General features: G+C 46.8%; 1 protein-coding gene across 1 annotated transcript in view; it reads right to left on the bottom strand.

Moving 5' to 3' along the window:
- LOC117368877 overlaps window positions 1-27,214 on the bottom strand; it is a 126,004-nt gene that overhangs the window by 90,149 nt on the left and 8,641 nt on the right. The window contains exons 3-4 of the mRNA XM_033962622.1: window positions 23,724-25,053; window positions 23,519-23,624 (exon numbers count right to left, since the gene is read on the bottom strand). Of these exons, the coding sequence (XP_033818513.1) occupies window positions 23,825-25,053 (1,229 nt within the window). The 3' untranslated portion in view covers window positions 23,519-23,624; window positions 23,724-23,824. The remainder of the gene's footprint in view (window positions 1-23,518; window positions 23,625-23,723; window positions 25,054-27,214) is intronic.

Raw genomic sequence — 27,214 nt, 5'->3', positions numbered from 1 at the left:
GGTCTGGAATGAGGTCTGGACAAGGAAGACTGCTGTTTGGAAGGAGAACTGCGCCTTGATGAGTACCTCGATCAACGACAAGAGTGGTGCCTGGAAGCAAGTCTCGAATAGGATCGAGACTTCGCCCTATGTATGGAAACAGGCATTGTTGCTGGTGAATGAATAGGGCTGGAAGCTGTGGATCGAAACTCAGTGATTTGGATCGAGGAATCTCAAAGCACTCCCAAAGACTCTGCTCCTTGTATGGAGTGTGAGGATTCCTGTCGAGACACTTGCAAAGAATCTACTCCTTGCATCGAGGGCGTAGATGCCAGACCAAACACTCGCAAAGACTCTGCTTCTTGTATAGAGTGTGAAGCTTCAACTCGAGGCACAAGCAGGAACTCGACCTCACGGGAGGCTGCTGATTGCCCAGGCTGGATTACAGGAGGCATTGTCGAGGCAGAACTATATTTGCTCAGTAATTGAACAAATTGCTGCTCCAACATGGTCTGGAGAGAAGCCTGCAAATGTGGATCTGTGTCTGAAACCGGACCACTTGCTGAGGCTATAGGCTCCAAGGTGGCAGTGGAGATGTGCTTTGACTTGGAGGTCTTGGAGAGCTTGAGGACCACCGCTGGAACCTTCTGCTTAGGTATGATCTGAGGGAAGCTCAGGTAAAGCAGGTGTACTCGAGGCCCAAAATGATCCAAACGAGGACGGTCTGATGAAACTCAAGGTCGGAGTCGTGGAAACAGGAGGACCCTTGGTAGAAGGTGGGACCGAGACAGCACTCGAGGTCGAGGGTGTCACTGAAGAGTCCATCCTGAAGAGTTTTTCCACTAAAATCAGATGACGTTTAATAACTCGAGGTTGAAGTGTAGCATAGCGCTCGCATGACTTAGGACTATGGTCAGACCCGAGGCACTTGAGGCACCAACGGTGTGGGTCCGTGAGAGAAATTGCACACTGTCACTGGCTACACTTCTTGAAGCCCGTTACTGACCAGGACAAAGGAGGGAAGATAGCCGCTGCGAAGTCAAAGCCCGCAGGCTGCGGCTGAGCGGCCTGCCCGCCAATCGACGAAGAAAAAAAAAGTCTTTTTTGGGTTGTTGTTTTTTTAATTAAAATAAGCAACACAGAGATTTGCAACTAAAAAGAACACAAACCACAGTGAGAGAAGGCACGAAGCGAACAAAGTTTAGCGCAGAACGTCAAAGTACAGACTTCTCGGCTCCGTGGAAAACTGAGAACTGAGGAGACTCACCCTGTGCTGGGTGGGAAGGCACTCGTGCATGCGCGGTGCGGCTGACTCGAAACTTCTAAACTTTCTACAAGTATGCTTGCGAGCCTGTCCACATCGGGGCTCCATGGATGGCGTCACCCATATGTGAGAATAGGCTGCCTGCTTGTCCTGGGATAACCAATGGTTCTGAGCTCCACTGGGCAGAGGGACCACTCTCTCTACGAGAACGTCCAACCTCTGATTAGGACATATGAGAACTTCCAACCTCTGATTAGAACAATGATTGAAATGAGCTCCCCAGCCTGAAAGGCTGCATCTGCCCAAACCACAATCCAGGAGATAAGGAGCGGAACACCCCTGCAGAGATTGTGGGCGATTTCACCAGACCATGCTTGCTCGAGTCTGTAGAGGCCACTGTAGACAAATCTGCGTCCAGCAAAAGTGTAAGGAAGGCTGAAGAGGATGTATGTGCACCCCCGCCCAGGAAACAACATCCAGTGTGGCAGGCACGAAGCCTAGAGCTGGAAGATAATCCCCTGCCAAAGGAGCCAGCCGCCCCAAAAGCACAGAAATCTGTACACACAGATTCAGTCTGTGAGTCTTGGGCAGGCAGACACAGACTGCTGCCGTACCAAAGAGGACTCCCAAGCATGTCAACGACTACGGGGGCTGCAGAGGACTAATGTTGAGGAGAAAAAACCAGCTCAAGTCCTCCAGCACCTGCTCTTCTATGATGTCCCTCGACCAACGAAGGAGCTCTGATCAACCAGTCATCTAGATTAGGGTGAACCTGCAAATTCATCATCCTCAGGTAAGCTGTCACCACTTCTATCACCCTGGTGAAGGTCCAAGGTGTCCTAGCCAGCCCAAAGGGAAGGTCCAAAAACTGGTAAAACTGCTCCAGAAGATGAAACCGCAGAAACTTGTGCTGAACCGAAACATGGGAAGGTGTAAGCACTGCTCCATAAGATCCAGAGAGGTCAGAAAGTCCCCTGGAGCCACTGCTGCAACGACTGACCACATGGACTCTATTCAGAAGCAGGGAAGTTTGAGAGCTTCATTCACATGCTGAAGATCCAGAAGAGGCCTCCAATTCTCTAAGCTAAAGCCTACAGAGTCTCAGCTTGAGCCTGAGAGGTCACATGCCCCCGGTTCTATAGCTTGAATATCTAGCAAGCACTTAACAGCCTGGACTCTGGGCACCCTGTCCGGTCCTCTGGATGAAGAATCCACGAATCAATCAGACAGAGTCTGGGCAAATTCCAGCTGGTATCCTGATCGAAGAATGTCCAAGACCCACTGGTCTGCTATAATGCGCATACAGGGAGGCAGAAACTCCAAGAACCAGTTCCCTACCTGCAAAGAGTCATTCTGCATCCTAGCATCATGGTATCTTTCTGGTAGGTGGAGCAGGATAGACAGCTGAAGGTTAGGAACGCCTGTAGCTTGCAAACTGTCCTCCGGAGCTCTGGGAAATCTCTGTGACATGGAAAGTGCATACTGTCAGGAGCATCTCTAGCCACAAAAATGAGGATGCCCAGTACACCTAGAAGGACTGTGGTCACTATCAGGCAGGGGATGTGGGCGATGGTCCCTTACCAAATTCATGAGGACCCCCAGGCCCGTGCTTCACAACTGCCCCTTAAAAAGCAGCCCTGCCAAAGGTGCCCTGAAAGTGGTAACACTAGCCCACTGCCCAACTCAAAGCATTCAGCAGGCCAAGAATACGCCGACACTACTGCCAGCATTATTAAAAGGATATAAGAGACCTCCGCCTTATAAAGTATCCCAGCCAACAGCAGCTGAGGAGGCTGCACTGCATCAGTCTCTAGAATGTGCAGCTGCGACAGGCACGAACATGACAAAAGACAGCACCACAGCAGCTCTGAAGCCCAAATTGGCTGTTTCTAAAAGTTTCTTGAAGGCCCCAGCCAAATGGTGGACCTGCCTAGCTGTCACACAACACTGAGAAGAGAGGTGCGGTGGGTCCCTTGTACCATCAAAACTGGTTTCACTCCTGCACCAGGGGATTCCAGCGGGACACAGCTCTAGCATTTTTCAAGGCACCTTCTGGAGATTCAAACTGCTCAGCTACCCCAAAACTCATATCTGTTTGCCAGGGAAAGGTCACAAAAGGCAAACGCCCATTATAAAGTCGGGATGAAACCAGCTGAGTGGGTAAGCTCAATTCCTACAAAACTGCAGTAGTAAAAACCGGTAGAGCCACAAACTTGATTAAGCACAAGCCAACAGGATCATTACCAGGATTCAGAGCTCCCAAAGATTCCACGGATCTAGCACACAAGCCCAGATCCCCCGATCCGAAAAGTGCTGTACAGTCAAACAAGGAATCAGAGAGGTCAGGAACAGCTTCTGGATCCCCAAAATCATGAGCAGGCAGATCAAAAGCTGGACCAGGCAGAGGCGAGGATACGCCTAAAGGCATGCCACCAAAAATGCCTTGGGAAAAAAGGAGACCGCTCAGGAAAATAACACGCTTTTTTTTTCTAAACCTGATGTTTTTAAAGAAAGTATCCGACTCCTGGGGCATGAAGTCACCCTTAGATGACAAAGTCGAATGACTTATGCTATAAAGCATCCGCAGCCAGGCTGACTGAAAACCCAGTCGTGCCGAGCCCCGAAAGTAATGAAGGCTACCACACTGGGCTGGCTGAGTGTCTGATCACCTTCTGTGGAGGGAAAGCCCAGCTGGTCACTACAGATCCACCCCACTTGCGCCACATGGCACGTGGCGCAATGATGCTCTAAAAGCGCTAAATTTGCATAATCCTGGCATGATTTACATTACATTAGTGATTTCTATTCCGCCATTACCTTGCGGTTCAAGGCGGATGAATTCACATAAGGAGACACCAAGGATCCCATCCCAGCACTTTTCCAGGCAAAAAAACTAAGTTTTAAAGAAGCAGGGAGAAGGAAAAAAAGATTGCTAAAAATCCAAGATGGCCGCTGGCACCAACTACATGCCAAAACATGCTATATTTTATACTTCCCAAAACTTAAAAATGGCGATTTTAGGATTTTTTTCAGGGGGAGGAACATAGGGGAACACTCAGAAACAAGGAAACCCCTCGATTTCAACTTTTCCAAAATGGTCTGACAGCCTGTCAGCTCTGACTTACTGTGATCTGAAACACTGGGCTGCACCTGCTTCCAGCTCCCTGCAGAAGTTGGGGAAGAATTCAACTGCCACAATACTGGGAAAGCTCTCTCCAATCTGATCTTTGGACTCCACTTTGACTCCACTGTCTGACAATGCCTCCACCCCTGCGGACCACCGGATGCGCACCAGGCACTAAAATGCAGCTGGCATGCTGTGGGACACCACTGAGCTCTTCTAAGTGTGCCTACAAGTCTGCGCTCGACCCCCATTTAACAGAAGGTGAGACCCAGTCACGGACAGTCCTGAGCTCCAGTGAAGACTATGCAGACTGGCTAACAGGTACCCAGAAGGGATCAATCGGCCTTGTCAGCTAGATACCGAAGTCTATGAATCCTCAAGCAGATAGAGATCCAAATTCACTTCAAACGCAAAATTATCTGCAAAAGGGACAAAACTACATTGAATTTAAAACAATAAAATGAGGAGCAGAACACACACAGCTGCAGCCATGCGTGAAGGAAAGACTGTAGAAGGCGCTAAACTGATCAGTGAAGTACTACAGAGACAGAGTGAAAAATACGGAGTGGATTACTTCTGCAATGCATGAGAGTATGGGGAAATAACCCTATTGTCTAGAATGTCTCACCTACTACTACTACTACTACACGTGGCTGGCGAGAGTGAGCAGAGGAAGAGGCGAGGGAGAGCTGTGTGAGGCGCTGGGAGAGCGGGAAGCGCCAGCACAAGCATCGGAGACTTCGGGGCAGCAGCGAGAGTAGTTACGCACACCCCATCGCGTCAGCAGCCAGCGACCGGGCTCCTCCATAAAAGGAGGCAAGCCAACGACGCGCAGCCGTTCGCCTTAGCGAGAGCACCTTTGCGAAGAGCCTTGAGAAGAGCCTAATTGCAGACAGGTCAAACTTCTCTGTTAAGACAGAGTTTTCTAATCTTCTCAATTTTCTATTCTATTTACAAATAGGCAGCTCCACGCGGCACAACTTGAATATGGCAGAGAGGATGAGAAGCGCCAAGACTACAATCAAAACAAGCATTCCAGCCACCGGGAGGACTCAGGAGGTGGTCACGGCCTGCGTGCAGCAGGAGGACCCAAGATGATGGACAGAGGTCTCTGTACAGACAGGGGCCATCCCCCTGTAGTACACTACAGTCTCCACGCAGACAGAAGGGGAGGACCAGCTGGATGAAGACATTTTGCAGGAATTAAGGAACCTAAGGGAGGAGGTGAAGCGCTTGAGAAGCATCCATGAGGATGAGGCCTTCATTGACAGTCATCCAGGAACTGTCCCAGGACGTAACCACCCTCACGACGCCTAACCCTTCAGCTTCAAAACCAACGTTTGGGGTACAGGAAAAGGCTGAGGACACAGACTCCTGGCAGCTGGTAACCTCCTCCACAGGTAAGCACAGGAGACCCCCCCCCTTTTCTCAATTTCTTCACCTTCTTCTTCTTTTTCTCACCAACAGGGAAGCTCTACATCAACCCCTCAACTCACCCAGAAGATTAGATTCCAGATCTTACAGGAAGAGACAGCCGATGACAAGGAGGATGAGGTCCAACCCATGGCTCCAGCTCCGGAGACATCTGATCGACTCCCTCCATTGGGGATTCCATGCTGAGGGGCACCGAAGGACCAATCTGCAGACCGGATATGCAGTCAAGGGAGGTTTGCTGCCTGCCTGGAGCCAGGATCCAAAATGTCACCGCCTGTATATACATCCACATCGGAACGAACGACACTGCCAGGAACACCCCGGAGAATATCCCTAGAGACTTTGGAGCCCTGGGTGAGAAGCTGAAGCGTGCGGGAGCCCAGGTGGTCTTCTCGATCCTCCCAGTTAGAGGCAAGGGAAGAACCAGGGATGAGGGAGATGAACTTCGGATTCCTAAACCATGGAGAGGCACTTCAGGGACCAGACGGACTCCATCTAATCAGTAGAGATAAGAACGTCTTCGGACACCGATTAGCCCGACTGCTTCATAGGGCTTTAAACTAGGTAAGTTGGGGGAGGGTACCAGTATAGTAAATAACTATCCGGAGGAGGAGAGTCGCTACTCCACTTCTGTGCCCGAGGTAAGTACTCACCTTGTAAACAATTCTTTAGGTGCCACATCAGCTCAGGATCCTAGCAGTCACAGGGTATGGAGGGCTATGTATGTTAATGCACACAGTCTAGGCAATAAAATTCTGGAATTGGAGACCGAAATAATGACTGCTGACCTGGATGTTGTAGCAATTTCTGAGACTTGGTTCACGGACTCTCATGGGTGAGATATGGCTATACTGGGTTACAACATGTTCCGTCAAGACAGAGAGGGCAAGGTAGGAGGAGGGGTGGCACTATACACCAAAGAAGGCATCAAAACTACGAGAATCACAGATGTCAAGTACACCGGGGAATCCCTCTGGGTTAACCTAGCCAGAGGCAATGAAAAATGCCTGTACCTTGGTGTAATATACAGACCTCCAAGACAACTGGAAGACAAGGACATAGAATTAATCGACGACATTGAGAATATCACTTTACGGGGGGATTTCAATATGCTAGGGGATTTCAATATGCCCGATGCAGATTGGAACACACTTTCAGTGTCTACCAGCGGCAGCAGAAGGCTATTGTCCTCCATAAGGGGAATACGACTCAAACAATTGGTATTGGAACCTACTAGGGCCTAGGCAATACTGGATCTGGTACTCACCAACGGAGAAAGCGTCTCGGAGGTCTCGGTAGGTGATAAGCTAGCCTCCAGTGACTACAACATGGTATGGTTCAACCTCAAAAAAGGTTTCTCTAGACCAAGCACGACAACAAAAGTACTCAACTTTCGTGGCACTGACTTTAAACGCATGGGAGATTTTGTCCATCGGGCACTGCATCACAAAGCGGAGACCGATGATGTAGAGGTTATGTGGTCAACCTTGAAATCTACCCTACACGCAGCAACAAACCACTACATAAAATTGGTAAGTAAACGGCAAAAAAACAACAGACCTCAATGGTTCACCGCAGAGATATCAGACCTCGTTAAAGAAAAGAAGCGAACATTCATTTCCTACAAACGCTAGGAGGAAAAAGAGGCTAAAATAAAATATATGGCCAAGTCTACAGCTGTTAAACTGGCAGTCAAAGAGGCCAAACTTCGAGTAGAAGAAAACATAGTCAAGAGCATCTAAAAAGGGGACAAATCTTTCTTCAGGTATATTAGTGACAGAAAAAGAAACACAGATGGGATTGTACGCTTTAGAAAACCTGACGGGAATTATACAGAATCAGACACGGATAAAGCCGAACTACTAAATGAGTACTTCAGCTCAGTCTTCACCTGAAAGGTGCCGTGGTCCGGCCCACAGTTGCAGGAGAAGCATAACTCGGAAGACCCGTTTCAGAACCTCGAGTTTACACCCAGGGATGTCTACGGCGAGCTCTCAAAATTCAAGGTGAACAAAGCCATGGGACCTGACAATCTGCACCCCAGGGTGCTCAGAGAGCTGTGTGACGTCCTAGCAGAACCGTTAGCCGTACTCTTCAATCTCTCCCTGAGTACGGTAAAAGTCTCTTTGGACTGGAAAACAGCTAACGTAGTTCCTCTGCACAAAAAGGGTTGCAGGGCAGAGCCTGCAAATTACAGACCGGTGAGTCTCACTTCGATTGTGAGTAAGCTCATGGAAACACTAATCAAACATAAATTAGACACGATCCTGAACGAAAAGAAACTACGCAATCCCCACCAACACGGTTTCACCAAGGGTAGGTCATGCCAATCCAATCTTATCGGCTTCTTTGACTGGGTAACTAGAAAGCTGGACCTGGGAGAGTCCCTGGATGTCGTGTACTTGGACTTCAGTAAAGCTTTTGACAGCATCCCCCACCGTAGATTATTGAGCAAGATGAAATCAATGGGATTAGGGGTAACGCTAATTGCATGGGTCCATGACTGGCTAAGTGGTAGACTTCAGAGGGTGTTGGTTAACGGTACCCTCTCAAAAACGTCGAGGGTGACCAGTGGAGTGCTGCAGGGCTCGGTCCTAGGACTGATCCTTTCCAACATATTCATAGGAGACCTGACTCAGGGGCTTCAAGGTAAAATTGCATTATTCGCCGACGATGCCAAATTATGTAACACTGTAAGTAAAAATGATTTGTCCGACACCATGAAGCAAGACCTGCTCTTACTGGAATATTGGTCCACAACCTGGCAGCTGGGCTTCAACGCGAAAAAATGCAAGGACATGCACCTCGGCAACAATAATCCGAACAGAACATACACACTGAATGGTGAGACTTTGGCTAGGACTGCAGCAGAACGGAATTTAGGGGTGATCATTAGTGAAGATATGAAAACTGCCATTCAGGTGGAGAAGGCTTCATCCAAGGCTAGACAAATGCTGGGCTGTATTCGTAGAAATTTTGTTAGCCGGAAGCAGGAGGTCATAATGCCAATGTACAGAACCATGGTGAGACCTCATCTGGAGTACTGTGTGCAATTCTGGAGGCCACATTACCGTAAAGATGTGCTGAGAGTTGAGTCGGTTCAGCGAATGGCCAGCAGGATGATCTTGGGGCTCAAGGATTTCTCGTACGAGGATAGGCTGAACAAATTGCGGCTTTACTCTCTCGAAGAACGTAGAGAAAGAGGTGACATGATTGAGACATTTAAGTATATCACTGGTCGCATCAAGGTGGAAGATGATATTTTCTTTCTCAAAGGACCCTCGTCCACAAGAGGACATCCGCTGAAAATCAGGGGCGGGAAATTTCATAGGGATACCAGGAAGTATTTCTTCACAGAAAGAGTGGTTGACCATTGGAACGAGCTCCCGGTGCAGGTAATCGTGGACAACAGCGTACAAGATTTTAAGAAAAAATGGGATGCCTGCTTCGGATCTCTACGAGGGTAGTGTAGAGGTGATACCATCAGAGAGTGACCACTTGGAAGGTAGTTTGGGGAGGGCTACTAGTGTGGGCAGACTTGATGGGCTATGGCCCTTTTCTGCCGTCATTTTTCTATGTTCTATGTTTCTATTGCACTGGAAAATCCATTACAGATGTCTTTGAAAACTACTCTGAATTGACTCCCCAGTCGTTAGTAGCAATATAGAAGATTTCAATAAAGATAATAGCCTGCTCCCTATAGGAAGAAGGGTCTCCTTCAGCCTGGAGTCATTGCAATTTCTTGGGAAATGGAGTTCAGGAAGCAGAGGCTTGGTTACGCCTGGATCTGGAGAACTTCTGCCAGCAGCCCTGGGAGAATCTCTGCAATGTAGAACTGGAATATTGTCAAGCGCGCCTGGAGTCACAAAAATTAGAGCACCCTGAGCCTCTAGAGCAGGGGTGCCCAAAAGGTCGATCGCAATCGACCAGTAGATCGCAAGGGCAACGTGAGTTGATCGCATCCATGATAGGCTCGCGTTGCCTTTATGTTCTCCCTGCTTCCCCGACGCAGCAAAAGCCATGCGTGTGCAGCCACTGCACAAGTGCCGGGCCCATAAGCCTTCCCACCTCCCCTCCTCCCCTGACAACAATTGTGACATTGGAGAGGAAGTTCCGGGCCAGCCACTGGTTGGCCTGGAACTTCCTCTACGATATCAGAATTGACGTCGGGGGGAAGGCTTGTGGGCCTGGCGCTTCTGCACAGGCCTGGCTTTTGCGGCATCGGGTAAGCAGGGAGAAATCAGCAGTGGTGGCTTGGGGGCAGGGAAAGAGAAAGACAGACAGAAAGGGGGAGCAGGGAGAGAGAAAGACAGAAAGAAGGGGGCAGGGAGAGAGAAAGACAGAAAGAAGGGGGCAGGAAGAAAAAGAGAGAGAAAGAAAGAAGGGGGCAGGAAGAGATAAAAAGGGAGCAGGAAGAGATAAAAAGGGGGGCATGGAGAGAAAGAAAGACAGGGGAGGGGGGCAGGGGAGAAGAAGAAAAAGTTGGACTCATGGAGGAACAGAGAGATGTTGGTTGGGGAATGGAATGAGGTCTGGAGGAGAGGAAGCATGCAGGAAGCAGAAAGAAGGGAAGAAATATTGGATGCAGTCAAAAGGAAGTGCAACCGAGACTTATGAAATCACTAGACAACAAAGGTTGGAAAAATGATTTTATTTTCAATTTAGTGATCAAAATGTGTCCGTTTTGAGAATTTATATCTGCTGTCTATATTTTGCACTATGGCCCCCTTTTACTAAACTTCAATAGCGGTTTTTGGTGCAGGGAGTCTATGAGCATCGGGAGCAGCACGGGGCATTCAGCGCAGCTCCCTGCGCTAAAAACCGCTATCGCGATTTAGTAAAAGGGGAGAGAGTATATTTGTCTATTTTTGTATAGTTGTTACTGAGATGACATTGCATATTTTAAAGTCATCTGCCCTGACCTCTTTGAAAAAAATACCAAATATAAATTATAATTAACATTTTCTCTGCGTACAGTGTGCTTTGTGTTTTTTAAAATTTTATTGTTGGTAGGTCATTTTGACTTTTTAAAAGTAGCTTGCATTTTAAAAGTAGCTTGCAAGCCAAAAAAGTGTGGCCACCCCTTCTCTAGAGATTCTGGGTAGAGAATGACATGGGGACAAATTTTTCCCTGTATCCACAGTAACTCATTTTCCTGTCCCGTCACCGTGAGTTATTTTCCTGTCCCTGCCCCATTCTTGCAAACTCCATCCTCATCAGCAAAAGCCTCAAACAGCATAAGTGTTCTAGGCTTGTGTGGTTAAGGCAGAGCTTACAGGAATGGGACAGCTACAAAACTCATGGGGACGGGACATAGAAATTGGAGTTCCTGCGGGAACAGGGACAAATTTGTCATTCTCTAATTCTGGGTCTACTTTCAGGCAGGGTCTTAGGGTGACATTCTACCATGTAATTCATCATCCAGGCCTTTTCCAAATAAAAGCTGCTCCTTAAAAAGGAGTCTGGCCAGAGTAGCTTTAGAGGTGGAATATCCAGAGCATTCTACGAGCAGAAATGAAATAAGCTGATGCTTTACCCAGGACCCGTATGTCATACAGAGTGTCAGCTACATAATCCACACCAAATAAAATTACCATGTTTCCCCGAAAATAAGACCTACCCCAAAAATAAGCCTTAGTCCCTGAATTCGTTGGCAGCAGTGCTTCCCTCTGCCTCCGCTGCGCAGCCGAACCCCCCACTGACTATCTTTCCATCTCTCCCTCTTGTCGACCCTCCGACCATGAGACCTACTACCTCCCTCCACAGCACTCTAAACATGCTGCTTTCGCGGCCTTCTCCCCAGCGGGCATTCCCTCTGCCACATCACTGATGATGTCATCAGCAACGCAGCGCACGGAAGACCCTGGCGGGAGGCCATGAAGCAGCCTGTTTAGAGTGCTGCCGACACTACTCTGTGGAAGGAGGTATGTAGGTCTCGTAGTCGGCGAGGTTCGGATGGGAGAGATAGAAAGATGGGATGGTCAGCGGTGGTTCGTCTACGCAGCGGGGCGGGGGGCTGCTCAAGGGTTCTGCTGAAGCTGCAAGGAAGGGAGGGATAGAGGCTGGGCAAGGGTTCTGCTGCAAAGGGGGATAGGAGGGATAGAAAGATGATGCAGAGGGAAGGTACAAGGGGATAAGTGAGAGGGGAGGAAAGATGCACATGTGGGGGAGAGAAAGGAAAGAGGAAGAACTGGGGTGGAAGAAGAAGGGAAAGATGATCACTGTACATGAAAAAATAAGACCTACCCTGAATATAAGACCTAGTGCGTTTTTTTGAACCCCAAATTAATATAAGACACAGTCTTATTTTCAGGAAAACACGGTAGCAGGGGGAAGGGGGGAATCATCTCTCTCATTCTCCAACATACGTAGTCTGGACAAGCACAAGTGACAAAGGATGTCGCCGAGTCAGCTTTGATTCCCAAAGCCACTGCCTCAAAAAGTCTCCTGAGAACAACATCCACTCTGCGATCTTGCATATATTTGAGCACCATACCACCCTTGCTCAGAAGAGAGGTGTGCTTAGTGACCTGAGCAACCAAGGAATCCACTTTAGGCTAAAAAGTTGTTGACACTCCTGTTCCATAGGATACAGCCTGAACATGGCTCTCGCTACTTTGAGAGACCTTCAGGAGAATCCCATTACTCCAAAATCAAGACATTAATGCCTGAATACCAGGGAAACGCCAATGACTAAATCCTCACTCCACACAGGCAGTCATAATCACAAGCAATTTCTCCTTCTTTGGTCTTCCTGATTACATCTCAACATGTGTGGGCAGAAATCAAATATGTTCTTTTATTCCTACCTTATTTGTTCTACTCTCTCCCTTTCTCCACCTTTTCATTTTTATTGTAACCTACCCTTTTCTTTCCTTTCCTCATTTCTCAAATTTGTTTGTTTGTTGGAATTTTGTGTTGTATATTCTGTTCCCTTTCCCCTTCTTATTTTTTGTTCTTATTTTCTTTTTTTTAAATAACATTTTATTGTAAACCGCTTAGATTTACCCCGGTTTATTATTTGTGGTATATCAAATAAATTGAAATTGAACTTGTAGAAGGAACCAGCTGTGTATCCAAATTCAGCTCATGCAGAGACTCCGATATGAGATCCGGTAAGGCAGTAGACTTAAAATAAACACAGAACTGTGGTATCATCCCCAGGAACTAAAGCCAAAATAGGATCTAAAGTGCAAATGTACGGTCCCCTGCCATGGGAGTAGCATCCATAAAAAAAATAAGGGGTCAGTAAAGTTACCCTCAACATCCGTTATCACCTGGAGAGAGGTCTCCCAATTCTAGGGCCGCAGCAGACTGTGAAGATGTGTCTTCGGAGGCTATGCCTTGATGAGCTAAGTCCGATGCATAGCGGGACTGCACAGGAGAATGGCTCTCGTGAAAGGCTTTCCACAAAAACTTCAAGAAGTCTCAGATGGCATCTGTCCCAAGGAGCGCTGAGTCACCTTGTGATGAGTCTACTTTGCATTTCTTAGGCTGAAGGGCCTCCGCATCCTTACGTATAGAACAGTCACCATTTACAGGCCCCAAAACCAGAAAAAGCTGCCCCAGCGAGCTGGCCTTGGAACATGTTGAACCGAACTCCCTGGTAGCCCAATGTCTGAGATGAAATTAGTTGGCTTTTCCTGAAGTTTACATTCCAGTTCAAATGCTGTAGGAGACACCACCCACCGTCTGCTCATACTCAAGTCTGGACGGTGCCTTGATCAACCAGAACTCCTATTCTGCCGATACACCACTACCAGTAGCACACGCTGGTTTTTCGAGCAGCAGTTTCGGTTTTATTTCTACAGCCAGCAGCACATTACAGTTTACAAAAGAGTGGTGTTTCATAAGATGATTGGAAAGATTTTGTGAATTTGCATGTCTTAACTGTCATGATTTCACAAGACTCCTGAGGCAGGTTCTTATGGGCCGAAATACAATCGTGTCGAGTCAAATACAATTAAACAGACTGAGTATCAATTGGTCACATTTGTTGTGTTGTTTGCTGCACACCACTACCACCACCATCATCACCTTGGTGAAGGTGCAGGGGACCACTGCCAACCCAAAGGGCAGGGCTGTAAACGCTGTTGAAGAATGTAAAATCTCAGATAGTTCTGGTGCCTGGGGAAAATAGGAATATGCAAATAGGCTTCTGTCAGATCCAGTGAAGCCAGAAACTCTCCAGGAGCCACTGCCACAATGACTGAATGCACTGTTTCCATGCGAAAGCGCGGAATTCATAGAAATGCATTGACCAACATAAGATCCAGGATGGGTCTCCAGTCTTCTGAGCCCTTCTTTGACACGATGAAGTATAAAGAATATCTGCCAGAGCCGAATTCACTTACCGGTATTGATTCTACAGCCTGAATGTCCAAGAGATGTTGCAGAGTCTTCCTGACTTTCAGCACCTTCTCCGGTCTTCCCGCTGGAAAGACGGAAGTAGTCTATTTTTTGTCCCTGCCGTATGATGTCACGCACCCACTGGTCTGAAAAGATCTGTTCCAACTCCTGCAGGAACACCATCAACCGCCCTCCAATGCAAGGAGCTGTGGCTGAGACCCTGGCATCATTATGACTTCTTAGAGGAGGTGCTGGCATGAGAACCGAGGCTTGTTATCCGGAAGGGACTTAGGTTGGCGATCTGCCACACTGGGATAGTCCCTTGCCACAAGTCCCTTGCAAGAGCATTTGACCCTTAAAGGAAGCCTGATGAGTTGCTTTGGAGGCCGAATCTTCAGTCCAGTGGTGGATCCATAGCATTCTGCAAGCCAAAACAGCATAAGCTGCAACACCCGAATAAGGTCATACAAGGATCTACTACGTAATCCACCCATTCTAGCAGCAGCTGGGGAAAGGCATCATCCTCCACTGATGGATCATGGCACAACTTAGTGTGACAAACACACATTACGAAGAATGCAGCTACAGCTGCCTTAATATCACCAACGATCAGTAGTCTTTGAAATTTAAGGAAGGCTTCTCTAGAATATATGTTTGCCTCAGTCAATGATGAACTCTGCATCCACCCATTGGGCATCCTGTTACTATACCGCCCACCTATCCCTTGGACCAACTCCTCCAATCTCGTCTTTGAGGCCATAACAAACGCCTTCCTTAAATTTCGAAGACTACTGATCGTTGGTGATATTAATCTCCACCTTGACGACACCAACAGCAAGGACACGACTGAATTTAACAACTTCCTTACCTCTCTAGGTTTCCCCTCACCCACCCCTTCTCTAACCCACGAAAAAGGGCACACACTAGACTTCACCACTTTCCTCGATCTTACCGCCTTCAAAACTTCAACCGACAACACTCGTTGGGAACAAGTCCCTTGGTCTGACCATTTCTTAGGGGCTACCTGCCTCCCCATTTTCATGTCACATCTTGAATCCCCATCCCACCCCTCTCATTCCATAACCTTCCGCAAAAAAACTTCGAGCAATCTATTCTGGTCCAAATTCCTCAACCTACTCTCCTCCAACCCTAAGCCTACAGACTCCGAATCTACTGGCGCAACTGGATCTCCCTCTCCGAATCCACCTACAACTCCCTTGCTCCAATATCCACTAACTAGTAAGCAAAATAACAGACACCACACAGATACTACAGAACCATCACAATCAAATCCCAGAGGTCTCCACCCTAGCCAACCACTTTAGGAAAAAAATCACCGACCTCAGAGCCTCAATACCCCCTCCTCCACCCAATCTTGAATTCAACCTCAAAACGCAGAGTAGTGAATCCAAAGGCGATATGAGCTGGAACCACTTCGAGCCCCCAGATTGGAATAACTTCCTTGCACTCTTCAACAAATACTCCAAATCAAATTGTCTACTAGATGAATGTCCGTCTAAGATCATGCAAGATGCAATACCAGAATTTAAGAGGGACCTATTTAACTGGGCAACTTACTCTCTCAAAAACGGAACCTACCTGGAAAATATGGGACACATCCTAATCACACCCATACCCAAAGACCAGAAGATCTCGCTCACACTGGCGTCCAACTACAGACCCATAGCAAGCACCCCCTTTTTCACCAAAATGCTGGAAGGGCTGGTCAACTTAGAATTAGTAAATCACTTAGATAAGTACTCTCTCCTAAATGACCACCAATCTGGATTCAGAAAAGGATTCAGCACCGAGACAGTCCTAGGCTCTCTCCTTAACCATCTATACGACCTTTTCAATCAAGGTTCCAGCGCCTTGATCCTACAGTTAGACTTCAGCAGTGCCTTCGATCTCGTGGACCACGAAACTATGCTTAGGTGCCTCAACGAAATGGGAATATCAGGAAGAGTGTGGACCTGGTTCCAAGATTTCCTAACCAAACGATCTTATCAAGTGGTCCATGAAGGAAATTATTCTGAACCCTGGAAAAGCCCCTCGGGAGTCCCACAAGGATCCCCCCTATCTCCCACCTTGTTCAATATATACATCTCTTCTCTAGGCCACCTTTTACAAAAGCTTAACCTAACTTATTATATATACGCGGACGACATCTCCATACTAATACCAATAACAAATGTGACCTCAACCAACTCAAAACATATCTCCTCCATCATGCTCGAAATAGAAAAATGGACTTTAAACTTCAAACTGAAATTAAACTCAGAAAAGACAAAGATTTTCCTTGCTAGCCCAAACGAGAAAATCTCCGCAACTACAATATATGTAAACGGCCATGATCACCCAATACTAAAAACCATAAAAATACTGGGAGTCACCCTGGATACCCACCTGACCCTGACCGAGCACATAAACTCGGTGACTAAAAAATGCTTCTTCATCCTTTGGAAACTGAAAACCATAAAAAAATACTTCGACCCGCTATCCTTCAGAATATTGGTGCAATCACTGATTTTATCCACCCTGGACTACTGTAACATTGTCTACTTGGGAATATCTAAAAAAAATGTGAGAAAACTGAGAATAGTTCAAAATACGGCCATCCGTCTAATATTCGGACTAAAGAAGAGCGATCATGTTAGTCCATTCTACAAACTCCTTCATTGGTTACCAATTGAAGCACGAATTCTATTCAAATTCTCCTGCCTCTGCTATAAACTAATCTGGGGACTGGCCCCCAGCTACCTACTACCTCACTTCAAATTCCACTCCTCTATTAGGCCTACCAGAAACCGTAACCTCTTTACCTACCCAAATATCATAGGCTGTAGATATCGTACCTTCTTTGATAGAACATTCAAATTCCAAGCAGGTAGACTGCAAACTTGGACAGGCTACTTCACTGATGCCGCCAGAGAATCATATAGTATCTTTAGGAAATAACTAAAAACCACCTTGTTTAAGAAATTTATAACCTAACCAGACTTCTCCCCTAAAATCAGAGCCTCCTCCCATCCCAAGGAGTCCGTCTACCCTCTTCTGCCAAAATTTCCATCTTTAATTGTTACCAGTTTTTCCCACTGGTGCCCGTCCTTCGTTCAAATGTACCAAGTTAACAACTTACTTCTCATCAACATCTTATGTTATCTTTTTCACCTTCGCAGTCTTGCACCTTTGTAACTCAAAGAGCAATCTCCTTTCTCTTCTCCTACTTATGCTCTGAATATCGTCGACTGTATAATGCTACTCATTGTGAAACCGTGTAATACACAGACCCTGTAACTCTCCTGTTACTATCACTAGATGTTCAATGCTATACTCTGTAATTTGCTGTCTGTACAGTTTCTCTTCATTGTAAACTGCCTAGAAGTCGCAAGATTGTTGGCGGAATATAAGAATAAAGTTATTATTATTAAAACTACCTCCTACCCCCGAAAGGCCCCCTGGTACCTACCGCTTCACAGAGAACTGAAACAGAAATGTCGCGCTTTGGAGAGCAAATGGAAAAAATCTAAATCCCCCTCAGATAGACAGACCTGGAGAGTCAATATTAAACTTTACAATTCAATACTAAAAAAAGCCAGGAAGAACTTCTTCGGAGATAAGATCTCCAGATCCAACAACCAGATCAGTGCGCTGTTTAACATCTGGCGCTCCTTAACTACAAAAACAGACCCATCCTTGCTCCCCTCATCTCTATCAGCCGATGCCCTAGCAAAATTCTTCAATAAAAAGGTTACCACCCTAAGATGCTCCTTCCCACCTAGTCTCCTACAACTCCCTGGCCTCTACTGACCTCAACCCCACCCTACCTGTCTCCAATCCCATTCCAGCCGACAGATCCTGGACCGTCTTTGAGCTTGTTTCCGAATCGCAAGTCTCCAAACTCTGCCTCAAACTAAAAACTTGCAAGTGTACCTTGGATCCTTTCCCCTCCTATCTATTTGAGAATATCTCTACACAGGCCATCGCCTCCCTCACCAAACTTATAAACTCTGCCCTAACATCGGGCCTTTTCTCCTCTGATATGGGACATATTGCACTGACCCCTGTACTGAAAAAGACTGACCTTGACCCCTCCATACCATCAAATTACCGTCCAATAGCAAACATTCCCCTCCTAACTAAGTTGTTAGAATCTATCATATCCACTCAACTCTCATCCTACCTAGAAAGATTCTCTATTCTCCTACCCCACCAATTTGGCTTCAGACCCAACCTCAGCACCGAATCCCTATTGGCTTCACTAATCTCTAAGGTGCAACACCTCCATTCTCGCAACAAATTCGCTGTTCTTCTACAATTTGACCTCTCCGCTGCTTTCGACGTCGTCCATCATGATATCCTAATCTTCCAACTCTCCAAAATAGGCATAAGCTCCACAGTCCTAGATTGGTTCTCGAAATTCCTTCGCTTCCGCTTCTACACCGTTAACATAAACGGTATCTCATCCCCCCCTGGAAGCCGATATGTGGAGTCCCGCAAGGCTCACCCCTCTCTCCTATCCTTTTCGACATCTACATGTTCTCTCTGAAACTCCTTCATCTATCCCCCCTTGAAACTCTCTACACCTACGCTGACGACATCCTCATCCTCCTCGAGACCGACTCGAACCTCACTAACCTCGCTGAGAACATATCCGCATGTATAATAAACCTCCAATCCTGGGCCCAATCTGTACAAATGAAACTGAATGAATCCAAAACAAAATTACTTTGGCTTGGCCCAACATCAGATCATTTACCCACCTCCATCCCACTATCTTCTGGCCCCACTCTTCAGCTTGAGTTTTCAAGCAAAGTCCTAGGCATCGTCATAGACTCCTCTCTCTCCTTCAATGATCACCTCAACTCCTTGGTAAAAAAATGCTTCTTTAGCCTTCATATGCTTTCATCATTCTCACTTCGCCGTCCTTGTTCAATCCACCATCCTCTCTAAACTGGATTACTGCAATTCCATCTATATAAGCCTAACTAAGAAAAACCTCCATAGACTTCAGCTAATTCAGAATGCCACGGCTAAGCTTATTTTCGCAAAAGGCAAGTTCGATCACATCTCCCCACTCCTGTCCAAGCTTCACTGGCTTCTAGTACACTCCAGAGTCCTCTTTAAATGTGCCTGCTTAGCCTTCAAGATCCTACATGGCATCCTTCCTCCTGTCATCCCACTCTTTTGAAACTCCTCAAACCCCAACTCCACCAGACCCTCCCAAAAACTGACACTATCATCCCCCTCTACAAAAGGAATATCCCGCGCAGGAAAACTTGGAATATCCCTCCCCTTTAGAACCACAGAACTCTGGAACAACCTCACATATCCGCTCAGAAATTCAAGCTCCTTCCAATCCTTCCGCAAACACTTGAAAACTTGGCTCTTTTAAAAAATCTAATCACCTCCCACTCTCTGGTACCCTTGTCCCTCTCTATCTTTAGTTCCTCTCCTATAACCCTTCATTGTAGTTCCTTTCTATCCTAACTCTGTAAACTGTGCCGAGCTCTACGCAGTATACAAACCTAAGGTTTAGTTTAGTTTAGTAATACCCCAAAAAGCTACCTCAAAAAGCTTCCTCAGAACCAGGTCTATCCTGCGATCCTGAGAATCCTTCAATGGAGAGGGCAGTGCGCTTGGTCACCTGAGCCACCACCAAATCCACCTTTGGCTGTTCAAACAGCTGCTGAAAATCCAGTTCCATGGGATAAAGTTTAGCTATGGTCTTAGCCTAAAGAAACTCTCCAGAGTTTCCCTCTTCTCTTAACTAGAGAATGACCAAGTTTCTGGAATCCTGTGGATTACAGGACCGGAGGCAACATGGATTCACTAGAGGTAGGTCTTGTCAGACAAATCTGATCAATTTCTTTGACTGGGTGACCAAAGAATTGGATAGAGGATGTACGCTAGATGTGGTGTATTTAGATTTTACAAAGAATCCAACAGAACTGCAGTGAAATGGCAAGTCGAAAGACAAAGGAAAAAAACTGCAGTGATGATGTACAAGATATCAAGTCTTTAATAAGCAATCATAAAAAGTACATAAAAATATGTATAGAAATATGTAATCATAAAACAATTTATATCCAAAAGGACTGATGAACCCGGACCTGACACAGTCCGTGTTTCGAAGGAACACTCCTTCCTCAGGGGTCCTAGAGTATGTCAATACAAAGAAACCTGATGGATAACAACTGGAATCAGCAGTGAGCAGCTAGGCAGACATGAATGCTTCTACTGAGGAAGGTGTGTTTCTTCGAAACACAGACTGTGTCAATCCTTTTGGATACAAACTGTTTATGATTATATATTTTTATACATTTTTATGTACTTTTTATGATTGCTTATTAAAGACTTGGTATCTTGGACATCACCACTGCAGTTTTAGCAAAGCCTTTGACAGTATTCCACACAACGTCTAGTAAATAAACTGAGTGCCCTCGGGATGGGTCCTAAAGTGACAAACTGGGTCAAGAACTGGTTGAGTGGAAGGCGACAGAGGGTAGTGATCAATGGAGATCGCTCTGAGGAAAGGGATGTTACCAGTGATGTGCCTCAAGGTTCTGTTCTTGGGCCTGTTCTTTTTAACATCTTTATAAATTATATTACTGAAGGGTTGTTGGGTAAGTTGCCTCTTTGTGGATGATACCAAAATCTACAATAGAGTAGACATGTCGGATGGTGTGAATAACATGAAGAAAGACCTGGCAAAGCTTGAAGAATGGTCTGAAATTTGGCAGCTAAAATTTAATGCTAAGAAATGCAAGGTCATGCATTTGGGCTGCAAAAACCCAAGGGAACAGTATAGTTTAGGCAGTGATGAACTTGTGTGCCCGACAGAAGAACGGGACTTGGGTGTGATTATATGTGATGATCTTAAGGTGGTCAAACAGATTGAAAAGGTGATGGCAAAAGCTAGGATGCTAGATTGCATAGGGAGAGGTGACGTGTTCCCGCTAAGCTGCGCTGGCGTGCGCTGGCGCACAAAATATTACATCGCTGCGCACAAGTTTCTCGTCACAGCGCACGGCGTACGGCAGATGGCAGGGCGGCTAGAGGAGAATCGGGCGAGTTGGCTCATAACTTGCTGGCTTTTAGCGCACAACGAAAAAAGTTTGCTCACAACACCCGCCCGCTTAGAGGGAGCACTGATGGCCAGTAGAAAAAAAGGAGGTATTGATGCCTCTTTATGAGACTTTGGTGAGATCTCATTTAAAATATTGTGTACAATTCTGGAGGATGCACCTTCAAAAAGATATAAAAAGGATGTAGTTGGTAAAGAGGAAAGCAACTAAAATGGTGTGTGGTCTTCGTGATAAGGTGTATGGGGACAGACTTAAAGACCTCAATCTTTATACAGTACTTTGGAGAAAAGGAGGGAGATATGATAGACGTTTAAATACCTATGTGCATGAGTTGAGTCTTTCATTTGAAAGGAAACCTAGCAATGAGAGGGCATAGGATGAAGTTGAGAGGTGATAGGCTCTGGAGTAATCTAAGAAAATAGTTTTTCACAGAAAGGGTGGTAGATGCATGGAACAGTCTCCCGGGCCTGGGATAGGCACATGGGATCTCTCAGAGAGAGAAAGAGATAATGATTACTGCAGATGGGAAGACTAGATGGGCCATTTGGCCTTTATTTGCCATCATGTTTCTATGACTCATGACGGTACATTGAAATGTGAAAGGTTGAGCCTTCCAAGTTCAGTTCTTTTATGGAGAACGCAATGAAATGATGGAGAGAAACCAACTTGAACAGCCGACAAACATGAGTCATCATCCATATTGGGGCTCTAGACTAGCTGGCTAACCGTACTGAAAACGGTATCCAGATCATCCAGAGTGCACGACAGTTCTATTGGGTCCATGAGATATGCTCTCCACAAGCTGAACAAATTCTGAGGAAAAGCCACATGTCAGGGCTCTTGTAAGACCCAGACAAGGGCCATGAAAGGTCTCTCTGTACACATGCGTTTCACGTTAAGGCCAGAAACTGGGCGACATTTTCTGCCCACATCCCGGATCCAACCTGGCTCCCTAGTCCTGGAAGACCCTGAAGAGTCGAGGCTCGAAGCTCCTGCCCTCTCCCTTCGCAAAACGCAGCACATGGACAATCTTCCACCAGAAATCCAGTGCAATCTATACATGAATTCACATCTTCAGTGGTGCAACAAAATCGAGGAGTTGTGACACAGAAATTTAAAGTTGAAAATTAGATAAATAAAAATAAAAAATGGCTGCCGCCAGAAAAATTGGATCTAAAACACCTCATGAAGACTTCCCAAAAGTTCAAAAACCATTGATTTTGGGGGTGGAATACCCGACCTCTATCCCCCAAAATGGCTGAAAATCCCATTTCAGACACCCCTCAATTCTCCCATAGGAAATAATGGAGCTGTACTTACAGTCTCCACAGTGCCTGCCTGTCAGCTCTATCTGTGCAGGTAAAATGAAGGGAAGGGATTTTCTGCCTCCGCTTGTCTCCAAACAGAACCTTCAGGACCTTTGAGCTGCAGGTTGGACAGATCTCATCCAAGACCTCCACCCCCCATGGAATCTTTCTATACGACCAGGGGCAGGGGAAAGCAGTCTGCACCTTGATACTCCGAGGGCTGTTACACAGGGCACATCCAACCTGCTCTTAAACCTCTAACAAGGTCAGAAGGCAAGCACGCTCCAAATGGACCATAAGTTCTGAAGACAGCACACAGCAGGCTGGCTCAAGTCCACTCAAATCTTACCCCGTGGAGCAGCAGTAAGGCATCATAGAACTGCATCCTTTCCGTCAGGGAACCCTTCAAAGGGACTCCAGAACTAGAAAAAAATAAGAAAGGAAACAAGACTTCTGCATGGTTTGTTTGCAGAAATGAAAACTGTATGGGGCTGTTCTGCCAAGTGGGAGGGGCAGTGAGAAAAAAGTGTTGGATTTCTGCAACACCAGGTTCGTAGGTTGGAATGAAAAACCTGTTGTAATGACTCTGGAGTGGATGTAACAGGAAAAGTAATTGCCAAAGAATTTATGTCGTTATTTAGTAGTACTTTTGTAAAACATTTGTTCCTAACTAGATAATGACACAGGATCTATCGCCATCCCCCGCAAATTCTGTCCATGTCCCATCACTGCAAGCTCTGTCCTCATCTTTACAAGTCTCAAACACATGATTTTAACATGTTTGAGGTTTGTGCATATGACAGAGCTTGCAGGAATGGAGCAGGGACAGAACTCACAGGGACGGGATGGGGATGGAGCTAGATTTCCATTTGTCCCCGTGTCATTCTCTATTCCTAATTTTCTTGATTGGTTTACTTGCTTCTAATTTTTTATCAACGTAAACTTATTTTTTAATATAAAAAATTGTATATACCTAAAATTGTGGTTGCCAGTCTTTGTTTGGCGTTATGTTGCTGAAGATGTCAGATAGCTTTCTCCTTTAGGGCCTTATTCCAAAGGGACATTTCCCCATTCGGTACCTATGGAAAAAATAGTCTACTGAATAATACTTTTAGGGCAAAATATACTACAGTGGTTGGTTTTTTTTTCCATTTTTGTGTTTCTGGGGTGTGAATTACCTTTTGAGTCTTTGGGAAAGTTTGCTCTTTTAACCACACTTGATTCCATATACAGCAATTTAATCTCTTCAGCAGTGAAGTACTTTTCTATGGATGCCTCCTCACTTTCGTGTCAGTTTCCTCCCAGTATCTGCTTTACGCCAATTCCCTGAATTGGGCACCAAAAAAGGCCGGCGATGCTGGCATAAACAAACGGAACCAGCTCTTTGGCGACCCAGGGAGTCTGTAAGATGCAGAGAGATACTTTCCTGCTCTGTTCGGCTCTGACTGTCACTTAGGGTGTCTACTCGACTCAAAGGCGCGCAAAGGGATTTTGTCCAACTCAGAGGAATGTCGAGGGGGTCAACTCGGTTCCGAATTAGGCCAAGAGACTCAACCTGACTCCGAATCACACCAAGGCGTTCCCCACGCCGCCGGATCACGTCAAGTGGTTCCTTTCTGGTAATCCTAAGAGGCTCTTTTCGGTTTAGAGCAATGCACAGGGGCTCTTTCCTGATTAGCGAAATCCCCAGTGATTCCTTTCTGTTGAGGGGAATATTAAGAGGCTTTTCTCGACTCAGGGAAATGTTAAGAGATTGTTTTCTGCCTAAAGAAACCGCCAGAGGCTCTTTCCTGGACAGAGAAACTCCGATGGTTGCCTTACGATTTAAGGAGACAGCGAGGGGGTCTTTCCGTCTCAGGGAGATGGTGCTTTCATGCGACTCGGACCTGGAGGGAACGGGCTTCAACGGGAGGCAGCTAGGAGCCGCACAAGCCCGCTCCCAGCTCCTTACGCGCGACAACCCTAAGGGCTCCTTCCTGCACCGAGGAACGCTCAAGGGCTCAGCTCGAGTCCGAGCCAAGCTCAGGGGCTCAGCCCGGGTGCGGCTCACGCCAAGTGGCTCGGCCCGGACGCGACTCACACTCAGGGGGTCTTTCCTGCTTCGAAGGATATTGAGGGACTCGGAACGAGGCACACAGGGGGGCTGCGGCCGGGACACACCGAGGGGCTCGGCCCGAGTCACACACGACTGCTGCGTTCGGCTCTGGATGCCCAGCGGCTCTTTTCTGCTAAGGGAGATACCGAGGGACTGGCTGCGGTTCCGAGACACCGCCAGAGGCCGGGGTCGACTGAGTGAGATACCGAGCGGCTCTTTCCGTCGAAGCGATACTCCAAGGGCAGCTTTCCTGTTCAGGGAGACCCCGAGTGGCTCCGACTTGCGCAAAGAGATTCCGCGCGAATCTCCCTGGCTCTGAGAAGCTGTGAGGGGTACCGGAAGATTCCCGGCGGCTCCCCGAGAGGTGCCGGATTTCGGCGGGGGATACCCGGGGCCTCCGGCCGGCTCCAGCTCTGCGGCTCCCACCTCTCACTTTGACGGCTTCACGCGCTCGTGCGACTGCACACAGCAGCGGAGTGACGCGCGCTTCCTAGACAAACGATGCGCAGAACAACGGTTAGTAGGATTGCGCGAGGCGAGAAAAAGGCGGGAAGGGACAAGCGGTCGCGTGGTGTCCCAGAGTGTAGCTGCCTAGAGAGCGGGCGAGTGGCCTGACTGCTCCGGGTTGTGGAAGGACTGATGGGCAGGCGCCACCGTCGGCCTTTCAGGGAGAGTCAGTCTGGTTTGTATGAGAAGCGCTCCAGGCCTAAGCAGAGGGACCTAAAAGATGCGTTATAGATAGTTTACCCGCTTCTAGGGAGATAGGCCTAAGGTGCCCAATGGTACATTAGTGATTCTGCTTCTAAACTACACAGGTGCCAACTGTTCAAAATCATTGGGGGTACTACACATAACACAAATTACTCTTTCCCGGACACAATGAATGTATTTGCTTAATATTGGGATGCTCAGTACTTACTGTACCTGCATAAGAACATAAGCCATGCCTCCGCTGGGTCAGACCTGAGGTCCATCATGCCCAGCAGTCTGCACACGTGGCGGCCCAACAGGTCCAGGACCTGTGCAGTAATCCTCTATTTATACCCCTCTATCCCCTTTTCCAGCAGAAAATTGTCCAATCCTTTCTTAAACCCCTGTACTGTACTCTGCCCTATTACGCCCTCTGGAAGCGCATTCCAGGTGTCCACCACTTGTTGGGTAAAGAAGAACTTCCTAGCATTCGTTTTGAATCTGTCCCCTTTCAACTTTTCCGAGTGTCCTCTTGTTCTTTTATTTTTCGAAAGTTTGAAGAATCTGTCCCTCTCTATTCTCTCTATGCCCTTCATGATCTTATAAGTCTCTATCATATCCCCTCTAAGTCTCCTCTTCTCCAGGGAAAAGAGACCCAGTTTCTCCAATCTCTCAGCGTATGAGAGGTTTTCCATCCCTTTTATCAAACGTGTCGCTCTCCTCTGAACCCTCTCGAGTAATGCCACATCCTTCTTAAGGTACGGAGACCAATATTGGACGCAGTATTCCAGATGCGGGCGCACCATCGCCTGATACAATAGCAGGATAACTTCTTTCGTCCTTGTTGTAATACCCTTCTTGATTATGCCTAGGATTCTATTTGCTTTCTTAGCAGCTGCTGCGCACTGTGCCGTCGGATGTGGTTGCATCTCTTTGAAGAATGTGTTCATTGGAGCACTGTTTAGTGAGAAAAAAAAGGGTTGTTTTTGATCAAGAAACCTAAAGCTGTGTTTTTCATGTGCTCTAATTAGCAAACAACATTGCTGTTTGGCCAGAAAACAAGTAGGTTTAGCATGCAATATGTTTGTATTGATGTGCCCTTTTTATGTGGTGGATTATTAAATATATTTTGAGCTAAATAAAGCAAAAATAGAATCCCTGAACCCTATTTAGAAGATCGCATTGGAAATGTCCAAAGCCTGCCTATGTCATAAAAACAAGAATTGCCACTGCTGGGTCAGACCAATGGTCCATCATGCCCAGCAGTCCGCTCAGGCGGTGGCCCTCTGGTCAAAGACCAGCGCCCTAAATGAGACTGAGACTAGCCCTAACAGGATATGTCCTTGTTGAGCAGGAACTTGTCTAACTTTGTCTTGAATCACTGGAAGGTGTTTTCCCCTATGTCAGACTCCGGAAAAGCGTTCCAGTTTTCCACCACTCTCTGGGTGAAGAACTTCCTTACATTTGTACGGAATCTATCCCCTTTCAACTTTAAAGAGTGCCCTCTCATTCTCCCTACCTTGGAGAGGGTGAACAACCTGTCCTTATCTACTAAGTTTATCCCCTTCAGTACTTTGAATGTTTCGATCATGTCCCCTCTCAATCTCCTCTGTTCGAGGGAGAAAAGGCCTAGTTTCTCTAATCTTTTGCTGTACGGCAGCTCCTCCTTAACCATCTTAGTCGCTCTTCTCTGGACCCTTTCGAGTAGTACCGTGTTCTTCTTCATGTATGGCGACCAGTGCTGTACGCAGTACTCCAGGTGAGGACGCACCATGGCCCGGTACAGCGGCATGATAACCTTCTCCGATCTGTTCATGATCCCCTTCTTTATCATTCCTAGCATTCTGTTCACCCTTTTTGCTGCCGCTGCACATTGCATGGACA

Source organism: Geotrypetes seraphini, chromosome 11 (genome assembly GCF_902459505.1).
Source record: "Geotrypetes seraphini chromosome 11, aGeoSer1.1, whole genome shotgun sequence".
NCBI classification, from domain to species: Eukaryota; Metazoa; Chordata; class Amphibia; order Gymnophiona; family Dermophiidae; genus Geotrypetes; species Geotrypetes seraphini.
Note: the sequence above shows the minus strand (reverse complement) of the source record. Positions and strands in the feature narration are given on the sequence as shown.